Source organism: Phoenix dactylifera, chromosome 13, assembly GCF_051530095.1.
Source record: "Phoenix dactylifera cultivar Ajwa chromosome 13, Ajwa_hap1_PhDact_Kaust_v1.1, whole genome shotgun sequence".
Classification (NCBI taxonomy): domain Eukaryota; kingdom Viridiplantae; phylum Streptophyta; class Magnoliopsida; order Arecales; family Arecaceae; genus Phoenix; species Phoenix dactylifera.
Window position 1 is genome coordinate 26,694,180 of NC_143202.1, and position 18,301 is coordinate 26,712,480.

An 18,301-nucleotide genomic window follows, 5' to 3' on the forward strand; every position below is an offset into this window, starting at 1 on the left:
CAAGGAGGCTAGTGGTGCTAAGGTGATGCCCGCATCTTGCTTGCCTACACCGTCAAAATGCCCACGCGCTGCCTTCTCCACTCTCGGCTCCGACGAGGTTCCTGATGCCATCAAAGCCTACGTACGTCTCCTTCATCGCCAACCCTATGGCCACTATTGCTTTGACGAGGATGGTGGTCATTGTCAAGCCTCGGCCTCCTCCTCCGCTCGCACGCCCAATGGATCCTGAAGCCGGATGCTAATGCATTCGCTTCATCGTCTAATGGTGGAGATGGATGGAAGAACAGATAAAAGAGAGGAGAGTGAGAAAAATTAGAGCATTTAAGTTATTTTCTACACCTACATTAACGCTATCATTATTAGCGAGCTGGACGGGAGGGAGCGTGTACTCAAAGGGTGCAGTATTGAGGTGTAGCTGCCTCTTAACTTAAGCAAAGCCCAGCCTATTAAAAAGTCGGCAGTTTTATGAGTCGCCGCGTGCTCTGTTCTTATTATTAGCCCAAGAGGAGCGATCGCAGAAAGCGAGTTACCTCAAAAAAAAAGGGTGGGTGAGAGATGATGGATCTCTCGCAGCTCCAAAGCACCCTTGCTTCCAAATCGTACGAGAAGATTGCAGACATCTGCGACGAGGTCATGCTCCAGGTAGAAGCCCATCGATTCCCCAGGGTTTTGCTAGGGTTTTCGCTCTCTTTTTGGGTAAATATTTCGAATAGTTCTTGGCCTAGTCCTTAAATTAATGATGTTTAATGGAATTGTTGGATCAGGTTGCCTCGAGAGGAATCGCCTTCCAAGAGGAGTGGCCTTACGCGATCCATCTCCTAGGGCACATCTATGTGAACGATCTGTGAGCTGGCCCCTTTTTATTTGAATTTTCGTCTTTTTTGCCTCTTTTTTTTTTGATTCTAAGTATTGATATACTTATGATTGTATGATTGGTTTGTTCAGCAACAGCGCGAGGTTCTTGTGGAAATCGATACCCCAGAGGATCAAAGAGAGCCGGCCGGAGCTCGTGGCTGCTTGGAAGATTGGGCAATGCCTCTGGAATCGGGACTATGCCGGGGTTTATGGCGCTATCCGTGGCTTCGGGTGGAGCCCTGAAGTGATTGGTCTCGTCACCATCTTCTCAGGTGAGCATGTAGCGTATATCATTCACCAAGGTTCTAGTTCTTTTGATATCTTTATGTTAAGATGTTGATTGGTTTGCTGTTCATCGATTAAGGTTCTTTGTAGATTTTTAGATTTTTGTGTTTCTTGAGAAAAAAAGCCGTATTTTTCTTGCAAAACTGCTATCCTCTCTCTTAGAGCTATTCAACACCAATACCAACAGTAGCTCTTTTTCAAACCTGCCAATCTTTCATCTCAAGGTTGTGAGGGACTACAGCGGACTGACTATTTTGTTTCCCAATTGGAGATGCTTCCAATAAAGTTGCAGTATGATGGTTACTGCAATAGTTAGGAGATAATAGATGCTTTCTTATATTGATTACCTCTTCAAAGTAACCCAAGCTGACATTATCACCTGTTCACCTATTCATGAATTCACTTCATTGGTTTGATTTTCCTCACGAGAGATTGATCGGATGTTGGTGGACAGGTAGTTTTTGGAGGCAGGTGTAATTGGTGAAAATCTGTTTTGCTTCTCTGGATCATGTGATTATAACCTTGCAGTTGTTTACTTGTTTTCTTCCTCAGTAACTCTCTCCAGTCATGTTTTAGGAAGAGATAGAAAGAAAAGAGTTTGTCTTACTAAACAAAATGCATATATCATTTTCTGCTCCCAATCAGATTGGATTTGTCACAACAATAACGAGAACACGCCCCTGCACTACCTACAGTTGCTGGTTCTCTGCATATTTCATAGTGCTGGTCTCTCTGGCCACTTGTATCAACATGTGCATCATAAATATAATTACCTGCATGAGTGGGTTATGGGAGTACATTAGTGCACATGGTTAGTGACAGTATGAGATTCCGACATACACATATGCTCATGCTATGTTATAGGTATTTTTTTTTGAAATAATTCCTTGATTCGCTTGATGATTAATTGAACTATGTCTTGAGATATAAGTTTTAAGTTTTTTACAGAATTTTTTTTGAATGATTTCACAATATCTGATGGTGCAGAGAACTATACAAAAAAGATGTTTCAGCTTTTAACTTCTGCATATTCAACAATTACTGTTGCTGATGTAGCTCACTTTGTGGGAATGAGCGAGGATGATGCCACAAACTGTATGTTTCTAAATCCTTTTGGCCATATGAATTGACTGCATGTGTTTGATTAACATTTGGAACTTTTCTTCCTAGAAATGTAAATGAAGCAACATTGCAATCTGAGTATGGAGTGTTTTACAGCTCATTCCTATGTGCTGCTGGTCTGATTGTGTTGTGATCTTAATTGCTGCTTAATTTATCGGCCTTTCTTCCATCACTAATTGGATACTTTGTCTGATTGATTAGTGCACAGGAAAATCTTTTTGATCCATTTTTATTGAAAAATCTGGATCAAGCTTTTTTCACTAATTGCATGATTGTTATAAAGTTTTTCTTATCATTGTAACTGTTTGGTTTTGAGTTGTTTTTTCCTTTCTTTTTTTGTGTGTGTGTGAGGATAGGGGGCAAAGGAGGGGGAGGTCAAACTTTCTCAATTAATGCTGCTGAGACAAACTCTTATCCGACCTGATGTTTTGTATAACATCATTTATACTAGAACTCACATCTGCCATTTTTCCAAAATAAATGTAACCCATTCTTGAGAGCATGTTATTGTAGGTTTGGCAATTCCTTCTCTCTCATATCTTCTCTGCACAGATTTTTCCATATCAAAATTCACTCATCCATTAATTCCAAGATCCCATATAAATATCAATCACATTATTTACTTTACTAGTGGATCATGACTAATCTCATGAGAGAGTGAGCAGTTTACCAAGCATGCATGCATCACAGAGAGAGAGAGAGAGTGAGAGAACCAAACTCTATTTTTCTTCTTGTTAGTTTCGTGTGATGCTATGTTTCATAATGCTGGAATATGTACAGATAGATAGTTTGTTCTGCAATGTAATCAATATTTTATTATTGTCACTTAATGCTAACATATTTTTGTTGGGATGGAGTGGCATGCCTTTCTTTTGCTCTTTTCATTGAGATGGTTTAAGAAACTAGTAGCTATAACATTTGTTTTCTTTTTACAAGCAAGCAAGTTTATTGGAAATAATTGAGCGCTTTGAAAATCATCTTTTGTCAACCAGCCATTTGATTTCAACTTCTATTTAGCAATCAATTTTGAAATTATGAAGACAAATCATAGATATGGTGATTGCATTTTCAAGAAATGCCTTTTTAAATAAAATTTGTGCCATATTAGCTTATGAGTTAATAACCTCGAAGTTGCTAATCCATAGTTAGAACTCAACAAAGTTAAGTTCTCGGGGATACAGTTTGCTTAATATTGATGGCAGTATCTAATCAGCCAATCTCCTACTGAAGAAAAGCTACGGTGCAGTTGTTATCCTGACTTAAGATTTCTCAGCTCTACCTGCGATGTGAAGTTTAAGACTGGCTTATAAGCACCTGAATTATAAAGATAAGGCAGGTGTTTCTTCTGTTTGTGCCATCCATTTTCTATTCTTTCTCACTCCCCTTCATGATTCCACCTTGAATGCTGCCACCAGCCACTTTTCACTTCCAGATTGGATGCCTGATGCTCTGATTTGCTTTTCTTGTATAGCAAATTTTAGCAGCCGGGCATCACAAATCCTACGATATGTCATGCCAGGATCAAATAGCAAAGCATTTGATATGTAACTAGAAATGGCTGTCAGCCAGTTGAGTCAAGGTAGAATAAGTGTGGGAAGGGTCGAATGAGTAGGGGTGGCAATGGGTGGGTCAGATTCATGATGACTTGAGACATAGGTATTGTCCTAAAAAATATATGTGCGCCAATGTCCCATGTGAAAACTTTCCTATTCACAAAATATACCCTTTCCTATTCTAAAAGTACCCCTCTCCCATAATACCCTTATTAATACTTTTAAGTATTTTTAAATTTTTAAACTTTTTATCCTCAAAATACCCTTATCCCAAAGCACTAATAAATTTCTTTTGGAGATGATTGTGTGGCCATTAGATTTAATTTGTAGAAAATCAACCATCCAAACAACTTTGTCCCATGAAGACACTCATATGTTTAGTGATACCATCTAATTCTTTAACTCTAAAGTTCCCATTAACATATACCATCCTGCTATTTGCCATTGGATCTGTTGATGGATCACCATCTTCAAGCCTGGCAAGTCTAGTCTTGTTATTGGGTTTACCTCACCAAATCCTTCTTTCTCTGAGCTCTCCCATCACAATTCCAATCTGAAAGACATCCTATTTCTTTTATCTACTCCAAATCCTAATCTTGACCTATGTTCCTTCCCAACTCGTGTGACCATGTCTCTGACCATCTTTCTCTTCAATAATAAAGGAAGAGTGGGCTTCCATGCTTTTAGTCCAGAACCAGGGAACCTGGAAAAGAAATTCCAAGTTCTCATGCCTAGCTAACCTTGTCCCGGAGGTTTTGAGTATATATTTTAAGCTGCAACTTGAAAGTTAATTAAAAACAGATCATTGTTCCTATATTTTTTTGGTCTTTGTTTATGTAAATACGACCAAGCAGAAATTGATAATAAAAATTCTAAAAGAAAACAGTTTTACATAAGGCTTCTTTAATCTTGTTGAAATGCATTATAATTGCTGAGCACTAGCCATGTGCATCACAGTAAACCAGGAATAAAAATGTAGCTGCTTGATGGATCTTCTTAAACATGAAAATTAGAAGTGAAATTAGAATTTGAGAGAGAAAGCATGCAAAAGATAAGGCCATAACAAGAACATGCCTGATTAAACTAAAAGTAGATGTTCGCTGAATCTAAATGTCATTGTGAAAAAAAATGGAGTTTGGATGTTTTGGAATACTCCCAAAGAGAAGCAGGGAGAGACCTTAAAAGAGGGATTAAAGAAAGATCACCACAAACTTCATAGGCCAACCATGTGAACAGGTAGATTACCAGGCAGCTTGGAGATCACAATCACCAGCAGATACAGCAGCGACTTATAGGGAAGCATATATATCCAAACTATGACTGACACGGGGGTAGAAAATCCTGACTGCTTTTTTGTTTTTTCGAGAGTACTCTCCAACTTCTTTTATTTTTCTGTTGACTTTCCTTGAATTAGATATGAACTTTTTTGAGGTCCTACAATAGAATAGTGGTATATAAATTGTAAAACATATTTTCTTCTTCCCACAACCAAAGCTCAGTCTAGACCCCCTTCAATGTCAAAGATGTCCCACAAGCGATATATATGATATTTATGGGGTTAGTGATTCGTTTGATTTAAAGGTGTCTATGACTCATGCAGATTAGCTATCCATTATTTATGCAAGATTATTCCCACTTCTCCATAAATCTTTCTTTCTTTCTTTTTTAATTATGAGCCAATCTTTGGGTCATGTTTGTGCTTCTCTTGTTCATATTATGTCAGATTAGATTCAGCTATTCTCTGTTGGTTAGAAAATCTTAAATCTAATGTTAAATTGCGCAGCTTTTTTAGTCTTGACCCACTAAGCTAATCCAAAAATTTCTAATAGGTCTTAGATTGGATGCAATATAGCCTAAACAAGGTCCAATTTGAAAGTTGGACTTGCAATTGAAGATTTGGATATAAAATGTTCCAAAGCTTGTTGGGATTGAAAATAGCAGAGTCAAGTTCAATGTGGATGGTCATTTACAATAATGTTATGTCAAGTTACAGCTAGGTATTTTGTTAGTTGGATATAGACTTTGATTAACATTAACATAAAGGATAAGAATTTCTCTTGTATTAATATAATAATGTTGCAACTTGGCTAACTGAATATGTCATAAAATTATGCTTTTGGTTAGTTATTTATGACGTATTTATACTATTAGTTAAAAAATGTTAAATACTATTCATTTAAATAAAAATGATTAGATTATGAATTTTCAACCTTTGTGAAATTTTAGAGTTTAGTTGCAATGTTTGAAGTCCAACGTCGTCTTTAATGACAACTTGCATTATAACTTAGCTAGTTTTAAGAGAACTGTCAATTCAAACCTGAGCTGTTCAATAAATGAGTCAAATATCGATACCTAAACAAGAAACATGATCCAACCAATGTAACTTGTTTAATATAAGCAGGCCAAGTTGGGTTGGGTCTATGATGGCACAGTTAAACAGTTAAACTGACACAGATAACCTGATTTGATAGTGTAACCTCTTAAAACATAGACTCTAACAGGTTAGCTTTGGGTTAAATGGGTCTGGGTTAGGTCATAAATAATCATGTTGACCCAACCCTGTTTATGGCAAAGCCAAGCCTGGTAATTCCCAAACGGGTTTGCATTGGGTTTGCAGGTCCCAGGCAAGGACTGTCACCCCTGCCCCCTGCTAATGAGTGTTAGAGACACGACACCTCCAATCTGACAAATCTGGATACTTTGTGTATCATGCCTTATGTTTGGATCTTGGAAAGCCTTGTCTACGCAATGTAATATGAACTTCTATAGAAGACAGTTTCATGCCATCTTGATTTGCCATCCTTGTATGGCATCTCAAATCACCTCAGAACGCCTTTCTTTAAATAGCTAATTGATTCAAGTGCCCTAAGAGTTAAGGTTTTGTATTATTTCTCCTGATACCTTACTTTCTGTGGCTGGTACGTGCAGATGCGCTGCAGCAAGGTTGGACTTTGGATTCATCTTCGCAGATGCTGACTGTTAGGAAGCCAAAGATCACTATAGAGCAGAAGTTAGACCCTAGCAAACTCCAGCGTTTGACAGAATTTGTTTTCCACCTGGAGCACTGATCTCCTTTGCATTTTAAAGAGTTTTTTCCTTCACTGCTGTTAGTCAAATTGTGGATATCCATTGGATTTTTTGGGAGCAATTTAAGGAAGCATGCTCTGATTCTGCTCAGATGATGAGGGTTCGGTAATGGTTGTTGCTGCCATGTGCTACTGGGCTGCCTTATAATGGTCAAATTAAAAGCTTGTCTTAATGGCTCCGTTAGAAACTAGATATATTGCACCAACATTGCAATGCGAGCATGATGCATGTCGGACCGAAGTTATTTTGGACTTGGAAGTTGAATCTAAGATAGGCATACCCAAAATGAATGAAGGTGGATGACTGTAATCTTCCTCACATTGCAAAGTACTCCCAAAATGCTTTCTGTTTTTAGCTTGCGTGGAAACTTATTATCGGAGCATTGTTTACCGTACCCCATGAGCAAAAGGGACCGTGCAGATAAAAGAAATGCAGGGGACAATAGGAACGACAACAGAGGCAGTTCTGGCAGTCGAATATAATTTGAGACATGCATCATGATCATTTTCTCATAAATTCTTTAGATTTTGAAAGATGGAGCAGGGGAAAGGGGAGGGGTGATTCTCTGATCAGAGGGATGCTACTCGCCATCTCGAGCACGGGCTTCACCTCATTATAATACAATGTTGTAGTATGATAAATATAAATATAAGATCATACAATGTTATAATAATAAATATCATTATTAATACATCATACACAGATGTACACGTTCTACCCAAGTTCAGATCAAAGAAGGAACTGGTAATGTGAAAAAAAGAAGAAGAAAGCATTAGAATGTCGTCGAGTTATAAAACAGGGTCAAATACAAATCTAGCAAACCTTGTTGAGCCAGAACGGTTATTTTTCTTGATAAAATGATTTGTACAGACCTGGAATAGTTTGACAATGCAATTTTGAGCTGCCCGTTGACGTTTTGCAAGAATTTAGAATTTTGCGTATTATCATAAGCAAGTTATTCAAAGTTTCAAAATGATTTTGATGTGCGACCATAAAAAATCTTTGCCACATCTATAAAAATCAACCACTGACCTGAGTCAGTGATAAATAGGCTCCCTTTAAGTAAAATGAAATAAAAATTCTTAGGTGAAGAATTATAAGAGCTCGCTGATGTTTGAGCAGATGCTCCGCTTTAGGATATACAGTTGATGCTTCAGAATTCAAAAACTAAGATGCATGGGTGACCCTTCATGATTCGAGTGATATATGAATATCTATCCACTAGTGATATATTTGAAGATTTCAAATCTTTTTAAACCTTTGCTTACATCTTCCATTCGACAAAATACTCAGTCAAACAATGTTATTCTGTTTTCTATGTAAAGAAGACTAAAACAAAAAGAATAATAAAAAGAACTGTCAAGAATGCTATCATCATAAGTTGTCCCTTTGCGCCAGCCTTCTTCATAACCCTGGCCACTTTTTTCTGCACACAATAAGTGTTTTCTCAATTTAATAATGCTTTTTGGCACTTTGGAGGTGAAGAAGAAGAACAAAAGGAGAGGAAAGGAAAGGAGAAGACTAGAAAATATGATATTTGACTGGATTTACAGTTGAATCATAATTTGCTATATTAAAAGGATCAAAAGAATATAGGAATCAGAACTATATAAAGAAGGAAAGAAAATGCAGCCATCTTTTAAACAAAGAATGCAAAAACACACCTGAACAAAATCAAGCCTATTCGAAGTAGTTTCCATTTCCATGCTTAGTTCATCCAAAATTCTTTCCTGTGTCACCATGAAAAGTTATGCACACCGATAATGAATTAAAATTGCCACTACCGAGATATTGTAAAGCAGGAATTAAAACAGTCTCCTGCACTACTGCACTTGTAAATGAGCAAATATCAATCCTGCTGCATCGTAACTAAGAAACTAAACACAACCAACATATGATCTATGAATCACTGCAGGAAGCAAGGTTCATGTAACATACAAAGTGAGACAATCAAAACACCTAGCCGACCCAGCCAAGAAGCATATTTACATGTCGATGAAATAATAATGACATGCTGGATAATTCTCTGAAGAGAGATCCTATCATTGTATTATTTTATAGAAGAAAGTGAAAAACATCTTATCTGAACTATATCTACACCAATTGAACCATATCGTCAAAGCAATTTAATCTAGACATAAAATAAAAAGTTGGCACAAACACGAAAATACCTGCCCAACAAGTTCTTCATGTATGGTGAGTCCTACACCACCTATTCTCTGAATACTGTCACTTAGCTCATCCAGCTCCTCATCTTGTCGCCTGTATTATCACTGGGCATGTATAAGCGGCCAGTGAAATAAAATTGCTCATCAAGAGCCTTAACTCAAAGACTTGGCCATGCAATGAAACAAGTTAAACCAGTGCAATCAGAAGGCAATTAAAATAGTGAGTTTTCTTTTGTTAATTTGATGCATTCTTCTCCACGACGTGGATCCCCATGGATGCAGACAAGTTTCTCTAAATCAACACAGAACAAAACTATATTACATGGTCCTTTCAGTTAGTATAATGTACCTGTACATAGTACCCAGGCATGGGACTTGATATGAGGCCTATGTACAAGTCTATAAAGAAAAAAATATTAGATTCTAGAAGGGCCTGCCACATGCACCAATACCCAACACAAGTGCCTATATCCATGCCCCCATCGGAAGAAAATGACAGCAGGGCACCAACATTCTTCAATGCCTTGGAGGAATTATAGTTAAAGCCTTGGCCAGCCTGATTCTGCCTCTCCCCATGGATTGAAACCCTGACCTCACATAGATAGTGCAACACATCCTATTTTGTTCAATAAATCTAGTCAAACTATTTTTTCAAAAGAATCACTTGATGGCTGGTCCTTAACTGAATAAGTAATTTCATTTAGTTAGTGATTTCCAAAATTTGATAGCAGAAAGTGTTCAATTAATAAGATTTTAGACCATGTCCACTATATATATGGAAGGACAGGTTCAAGTAAATAATGAAGAGATAAAATCATCATTACTTTATTAGGAGCAGCTGACGATCTGATTCTGAAGAGATAAAATCATCATTGTTGGCAATGAAGTGGTTTGATCTGCCTGCCTGAGAAGCATGACCACTTGGAAGTCTTATCAGCTCTTGTTGCATACCATTGATTGAACTGCTCTTCCCCTTTCCAGCTTCTACAGCTCTCCTCACAGTACCAACCTAGAAATTTCATCAGAACATCTGATATACTTCCCTAGTTTAGGGATGATGAAACAACAAAACCCAAAAGGGTTAATGGAAAACCTAAATCTGACGATTATATGAAGTCTACCTGATTATGAGCAGTGCTAGTCCATTTTCGACGTCTTTCAAGTTCAACATCTTCAAGGCCATACCACGCTGGATCTCTTGCAGCAACTGCAATTGCCTTCTTCATTTCATCCACCTTTCAAGGAAGATAAGATTATAAATTCAACCAAAGAATTGTAGCACAACAAAAGAACATGAACAGACAAAAAGCTTAGCTAAATATCAGCTATACAGTGCCAGTAGTGGCGGAATGTCATCCAAATCAAAGGGGCAAAAACAATCTTCCATTTCATGTCCGATTTTGCTTGTTCACTACCTCACAATGTAATATGTCAGGAACTCAGTATATTGACATGTTGATAAGTAAGACACTGCTTAGAAGTAGAAGAAGTGGAAATAGACAACATGAATATTATCCATGGTCCCAATACCTGCCACTCAATGCTTTCACAGCTGGCAAGGAGCTCTTTTGTTAGATGAACATGCTCTCCAGTGTCTGAAGGGGTCTGCTTCCATTGGTGAAAAGTAGCTTGAAGTTTATCAATCTGCCACCATTTATACAAAAGATAAAGAGGAGATGGTTTGTATCTAAAACAAGCAGAAACCATTAAGTCACATATAGAAAAGGATGCCTGATATCTATCAAGATAGCTGGAATGCACAATTAACATATTTATCGAAAGATGCATTTTTCATCAATGAATGTAGAAAGAGATGCATGCTATCTAACCTTAAAGAACTCTGGTCCTCTCCTATAGAGTCTCAAACACTTATAGAATGTTTAAACTGAGAAATGGAGCCTCTATATATAACAACTGTCACTCACAATTATATATTTGCAAGTTAAAGAAAAACAGCGGAATATATGTCTATATATTACAACTATCATTCGCAATTACTTATCACGTAAACCTACCTAAAACAGGAAAAAAATAAATCACTGTTCACTATGTCTATCAACGCCTTTTTCGGCCTCATTCTCCTAATCCACTGACCCCTTAGCACGAAGATACAGCCACTCACTGTGGCATTGTTAGACCAAGTTTCTCCTGCGCATGATGAAAAGATATCTGATATTTTTTTATGACCTCCAGAACCTTAAGCTTCTCTGAAACACATACTCAGATTCAGACCTTATGGCCACCTCCCTCTTCTCTCCAGTCGTTGTTTTTTACCATTCTACTTCCATCTTCATTAACACTACTTAGGTGCCTTCTTCCTCACTCCAGTTCATGTATCCTTTCTAGATTGATAAAAAAAAAGAGGACTTGTCGTTTTCTTTTCACATTAATATATCCATCAACTGAGGGCATGGTTATATATGAATGTGAAAGAGTATTTTCTTAGGAGTATAAAAGCATGCACAATCTCATAATAAGTGTCATCGACAATGTAAAGGACCCACTTCAAGTAAGATTTTCATTTTTCAACAGCTAAACATGTGGCTCCTTTAAAGAGAATAGGTCAACGGAAGACCTTCTACCATAACTGGTTTTAGCTGTGAAAAATGGAAATAGATATGTAAAACACTCAAAAAGATTTGGAAACACAATTATGTCCCATAATTCTTCAAAGAACACGACATAAAGAAATATTATTCATTTGGGTCATCCTAGTTTGTCACCTTCTCGGATGGAAAGCAGCTTCAAAAATTTTCTCATGGTTTCCATTCACATCTTCCAAAGTTCAACCCTCCTTTCTCTGGAACCACTATGTGCATCACATGAACACTACCTCTGGCCTATGCTACACATCAGAATCATCTCAAATGGTTTTACCTCACTTTGTTCTCAACATGTTCTCTTAAGCACCCTCTAGTGCCATCATCTCCAAATCAATCCTTCATAGTCTTACTGCTACCTCTACTCGCATCATCTAATCTAGTCTCCTTATACTGTCTTCTTGTTGCCTGATATTAAAATCGAATCGTGCATATACAAAGTAGATGAACAAACTGACTCACAGAATCCTGAATTTCCTCTTTAACGATGTAAAATGGATCTTGAGGTGGCATCATTTTGTCGCATTGACCAACAAAAATTGTGAAATCTCAGTGCTTCAAGGTACAATATTCTGCAATCATGAGACAACACATATATAAATCAGCATATGAACTAAAAGTATCCATAATTAATTTAGATCCAAGACAAGAGAAGTACATCCAGTATAAGACCAATCATACTTTGTAGCAACGTTCAAATAAACCCCACCAATGTAATTGGAAATAGGAGTGGCACCGGACTTATTCATATAAAGAAACCATAAAGACCGGATCCAGGCCGTTTTGAGTGCAGTGAAAGAGAATGATAGAATTTTTAAGGAAAAATATGGCAAAAAATGTAATTGGGAATAATGTGCGTGGGATTTGGATTTGGAGAACGGAGAGGCATGGGTGGATAAGGGATCTTGAATTGGGAATGCGGTAGCGGCGCGATTGGGGTGTGGCGGCGGACTTGGGGCGGTGCGGCGAGAATGGGAGCGGCGGCGAAGGGGATGCGCGACCGGCGGCTGGAGCGAGGAAGAGGGTGGCGAAGGAATGAAGGGAGAGAGGGAAGGAGAGAGAGAGCGGCGAAGGAATGAAGGGAGAGAGGGAAGAAGAGAGAGAAAGAGGGGGATAAGGGCGGTACCTGGAGCGAATCGCCGGAGCTCGCCCTCGGTTCGGCGCCGGCGGCCGGACGCGAGGAAGAGGGTGGGGAGGGAGAGACGGAGCACAGGGTGGGTGGGCGCGGGATAATACTAATCGGGATGCACTAGAGGAGGAAAAAAGCGGGCCCGGACCGTGATGGAGTAGGTCCAGTAGGAGTTCTAAAGAGAAACTATTACTGGCACGTGTGTGAATCAAATGAATCACGAGCAACTCCAAGCACATCCAATCTATTATTTATCAAAAAATACTCAACTTAGTAATGAAGATGAAAATTCTAATTCTAAAATCAAACCAAATGAACTAACAAATTAACTTACCATAATAATGCAAAAGGAGATGTAATACGAAAACAAAACTTAAAAAATATATTTTCATATACTACATCCATCACATAGATCTTAGAGTTGTTTAATCTATTTTGACCTATTTAATAATTATATCGGATCAAAACCTAACCCATTTAATCTGTTTAAGCCATATTTAACCTATTTAAAATCTATTTAACATGTTCTGTTGTGTTTAACTCAATCTGCTTAATCTATTTAACCTATTTAAATCTATTTGATCTGTTAAAAACTTACTTAACTTGTTTAACCCGTTTAACCTGATTAGACTTATTTCATAAATGAGTTAGGTTGGACTAGCAGTTTAATAAATAGATCGGAATCAGATTTGAAGTTTTGACCTATTTAATAAATATGTAGGTCTGGGTTGATAAATTTTTGACCAATGTGAATCCAACTTAACTGGATTGCCATCCCTACTTGGAGATGCTTGTTTGCGTATTTTGTAAAGCAAACCATAGTCTTATAGTGCCAAAATCTATTTATTTGATTATTTTTATTTAAGAGAAGAGGGTGAGTGTGGAAAACAAAATGAAAGGCCAGCTAACTTTGAAATTTTTCCAGAAAAAGTGAACAAAAATCATATGGGACCGGCACCAAAGAAAAAAAATAGGCGGGCTTCCTGTTTTGTACCCATCTTAAAGAGAAAATCCAAAAGTCATAGATTCCTACTAATAGAGTCGTCAGTCTCGTGATTAAAAAAAATTAAAAAAAATGAAATTGCAGTACATACTATATGGCCAAGTAATATACACCAAGCAAATTAGTCATTTAGCAAGCCAATACACACATATAGACAAATTAATACATAGTTTCTAGAATATAGCATTCACTAGTATATAGTACACGGTCAGAAGATATACACTTAGCAAATTAGTCATCTAACAACATAATACTAGGAGTACAAATAGGTCGGGTCGGATCATAAGTGATCCCAATCCAATCTGGTTTCTTGTTCAGGTCCTAATTTTGGACCCAGACCCAACCCAATAGAAGATCGGGTCAGGTCCACCGCTACAATTTTTGACCCAACGGATTTTTGACCCACCGCTCCAGCGTCACTTATAAAGACCGGGATGCATCTAAGTGTTGCCCATTCTATTAGGGATCCAAACTCTGGATTTTTTCTGGAAGAGTATTTGAGACTGAAGTTCTTGGAAGATATCACCTCTTAAGAGAATAAACAAGCATAGGGATAAGTCTGAGCTACCCCTCAATTCTGCATGCTCCATCATTTATTTAGATAGGAAAAATGCAAGGATTCGTAGTTATAGAATATCCATTGCTAAGCCATTGATTTTTTACGAGTCCCAGACTGGGCGTCGAGTATGAGCCTCGCACTGATTTGGTGTCATGTTCCGGTTCCCGCGGCCACCGAGGGATCAATTCGAGAGAGCGAACGTACTGAAGGGGCATAGGGGAGCGGTGCTGGCCATCCAATTCGACAGGTGCATCCACTGCTGCCTGAGCTCCGGCAAGTACTGCACCACAACCCCATCCACCACAATCCTTATCAAGCCCTGCAAATCCCACAGCCGCGAAGCCTGCGACGTCCGTAAGCATATCATATTATTCCTCTTCCATTATGACCTTTCCTATGTTTAACCATGACCTGGTAAATTTCTCTTTTATAACTACCAAAATATAGATAAATTTGTATTATATATCCTAACACAGGTTAAGGCGAAGCTATGCTCGTACAGCAGAGATCGGCAGGTATTCTTTTGTGCTATCACGACTGGCCGCATCATCAAAAAATTCCATAGTCATGAAAGCGAGATTAGGTTTCTACTTTTTCTTCTTATTTTGTGAATTATACTATTTTTTCTTTCCAAAACTCGACTTAGGATATGTGAGAGATAAATACGTCATCCTAATTGATCTCATTTCATATATATTCTCCTTCGACATGGCATGGCAAAAGATTTTGTATATCTGATTAGTGCACACACAAACAGCTCGAACGATTTTGCGTTATTATAACATATGTCTAGGATATTAGAAATCTGGTCTACAAATATTAGACATATCGTACTAGATTTTCTATATTCGTGGTCTCTAGAAGTTCTTGCATTTAGATCTAGTTAAGAGCTATTTAATCTAAGTTTCATATAATCATTTTCCAATATGAGTTATTATACAATCATAGCATATATAAAATTATGAAAGATAGAAAATATAAAGATAAAGGAGAAAGAATTAAATTTAACATGGGATATATTTAATAGAGCTGAAAATATCACATCACTAACAAAAAGACAACACTAACACTATATATAACCTTGGAATCGATCAAAGATATGGCAAAGAGTAAAGAATGTGGCACAGAACATACTAAGATTTGTACAAAATGTGCGCTAGCAATTGAAGGAGAAGAGGATTAAAATTCAATTTGTTTTTCTTTTTATTATTTTAGTAAGCTATAGCTTACCCAAGAATGTCACCAATTTATGAAAAAATAGTTAAATTACATTGTAGAACATCTTATCTAAATTAAATGCTTCATAATAACCTCCATTTTGGGTCAAAATACCTTGATTTGTGGTCACAATGTAAATAAAGTCTACTAGAAAAATATTATTGTCAAATTTTTAATTTGGCCACCCCCGACTGAATTAAAGTCAACAATAGCATAATAATATTAAAGCATAAAGAATTCAAATTCAAGAAAACGTCACAATATTGAGTTGTGAAAATAAAATCAGATTTATCACTTCAATGGAAAAATGGAAGCAAGTTCCAATAGTGACATAGGCAAAGCAGCAAATTAAATAATTCGGAGACATAAAAAGTCTTATAGAAAATGAAAACAATCATAAAACCCCCAAAGAAAATTAACACGACTAGACAACCATGCTATGTTCCAAAAAAATATCAAGTATTTTAAGTAATATCAAGTGAGCTAAGCAAGATGCATGCAATAGATCTCACCAATCAAGTGCCAAATTTCCATGCATATACGTTAGACAATTCAAACTCGCTCTAAGAATCCACAAGAAGCTCTCCGTTGTTTTAAATATAGAAAGCATCCTCAATAGCCTTGGATTATGTTCAGGTTCAACTTTATCTAATTGTTTTGAGTTTCCCAGCAAGAAAAGTTCAAAGTGTAAGGGTCTATCTACCACCACATTGTTCCACCAAGGCAAAAGCATGTACACTTGGAGCCATTTTCTCCAGAAACTGCACTAGGCAACACATCCTTAAGTCATTATTTATATAAACTGACCATTTAGTTGATAGCTGGACCCACTTGGCCTTGTTTCATTTGGACAGGAATTAACTAAATCTGACACATTAAGATATATAAAAGTTAATTGAGCTGAAGCCAACTTTAATTTATCAAATAATAAACACTTCTTTCCTTTAAATTTTCTACTCTATGCTTTTGTTATTCTCTTTGACATCTGCAGGGTGAGACCCTTTAGCATTATTTCATTATGTCAATGAAATAGGTGGTTTGCCACAGTTTCTCTAATAGATATTAACAAATAATAAAATTCAAGGTCTATGGACCCTTGAATAAAATAAAAACTCATCTCTGATGTCAAGTACACTAGTCCTACCAATAAATTCCACAACTGCTAACAATTTACTTCTGATTTTTTTTTTAATATAAGTGAATTTGAATAAAGAATTAGGGAAAAGTTCTACCTTCTTCTTTGAAAGGAGTAAGAGGTTATTTTCCAACACTTGTTCTTGGAACTCATCAAGAACTGCCAATGGCACCTTACATAACCCATCGGTCTCAACTAAGGAAGCCATTTAAATTGGTCAAAAACATTGACTGTGTTTTGTAATATGTTATCATGGATGACTAAATTTTTCAATAAAGAAGGCTTTTGTTAATGAGGGAATGCGAATACTATTGATTTTCATGTTAATCATGATATGACTATGTCTTTCTGATAGATTTTTTTATTGTTGATATGCTAAAGAAAATTTTAAGCATTTCATGAATAGGGTGAGTTGATCATTGGTTAAATATGATCTAAATTTTTAAAAATCAAATAAGTCAAGTGTTAATTGTTCCCTCTTTATGAGTTATAAATTTAAGCTAAATTTAAATCCTTGTGGCATATTGAATCATGGTATCAGTACTTTGCCTTCTCGGACTTGCTCTTATGAATTGAGGCCAATAATTTTTAAAATAGACCATTGGTGTCTAATGACCATCATTACATGTTCATTTTGTGAATCACATTTCTAGCCATATAAAAATTTGATTCTAATAAGGTTGGTCTTTATCTTTTGTGGATAAGCACTCTACCATAATAACTGTATTGGATCTATTTTGTTTCAAGTTCTATCCCAAATATAATTAATTTTAGTCGATCTTGTTGTGAATTGATCCCAATCCGATATGGAGTGAACCTACATCAATCTTAGATTTTAGTTAGACACTTATCTAGTACTAATCTTGCATATTTATATAAAATTTTTGATAATTGATCTAAAGTTATCTATCACACTGATTTTGATCGAGAAGAATGAGATCTTGGATTTATGTTACTCAATGGGCTGAGCATCTCTAAATTGGAAGGCTTAGATTCTTCAAATTTTAAGGACGAAATTTTTTTAAGGAGGGGAGAATGTAAGACCAGGCCCGAAATGGTGAAGATCAAAGATAGTCAAATTTAGGTGGGGTTGAAGTAATGGGCCGGTCTATCGTTCGGGTATCGAGGCAGTGCAAGCCGTCCACCCAGGGATCAACTTGGATCTGAGCAAAAAGGAAGCTAGGACTTTGAACTAAGATCCCTAGGTCTGGTCTAATTCTGATCACGGGCCCGATCAGAGTGGTTCGGGTCGACCATTAGGAGAATTAGAAAGGTCTAAATCTACTCAATTAAGGAGAGTCGGGGGCTAGTTTTGTTTTTTCTCTTAACCCAAAATGGGGATGAACACGGTCCAAAATGAAGGGACTCGACCCACAATGGATGAACAGGGCCCAAAAGGAATGAACACGGCCCACAATGGATGAACGTGGCTCAAAATGAATGGACTCAACCCACAATAGATAAACATGGCCTAAAATGAATGGACACGACCCAAAATGAACCTGGCCCACAATGGATGAACATGGCCCAAAATGAATAGACTCAGCCCACAATAAATGAACTGGACCCAAAATGAATGGACACTGC

General features: G+C 37.1%; 2 protein-coding genes across 3 annotated transcripts; one reads left to right on the forward strand and one right to left on the reverse strand.

Moving 5' to 3' along the window:
- Positions 1–49: 49 nt before the first annotated feature.
- On the forward strand, positions 50–7,593 carry LOC103703187 (COP9 signalosome complex subunit 8-like). 2 transcript variants are annotated; one of them, XM_008785958.5, is made up of 5 exons: positions 83–642; positions 765–844; positions 946–1,127; positions 2,128–2,235; positions 6,744–7,593. In XM_008785958.5, exons 1-5 carry the CDS (start codon positions 556–558, stop codon positions 6,881–6,883), a joined length of 597 nt encoding a protein of 198 aa, XP_008784180.3. In that variant the 5' UTR covers positions 83–555; the 3' UTR covers positions 6,884–7,593. The 2 variants fall into 2 exon arrangements, with proteins under 2 accessions (XP_088566020.2, XP_008784180.3); XM_088709894.2 differs by lacking the exon at positions 2,128–2,235 and having other exon boundaries at positions 50–642.
- A 512-nt stretch (positions 7,594–8,105) lies between these two features.
- On the reverse strand, positions 8,106–12,948 carry LOC103703186 (syntaxin-61-like). The gene is made up of 8 exons (XM_008785956.6): positions 12,797–12,948; positions 12,133–12,242; positions 10,601–10,714; positions 10,192–10,305; positions 9,895–10,079; positions 9,074–9,164; positions 8,567–8,632; positions 8,106–8,328 (listed from the first exon to the last, which is right to left on the reverse strand). The coding sequence occupies exons 2-8, from the start codon at positions 12,184–12,186 to the stop codon at positions 8,218–8,220; spliced, it is 735 nt and encodes a 244-aa protein (XP_008784178.4). The 5' UTR covers positions 12,187–12,242; positions 12,797–12,948; the 3' UTR covers positions 8,106–8,217.
- Between the last annotated feature and the right edge of the window lie 5,353 nt (positions 12,949–18,301).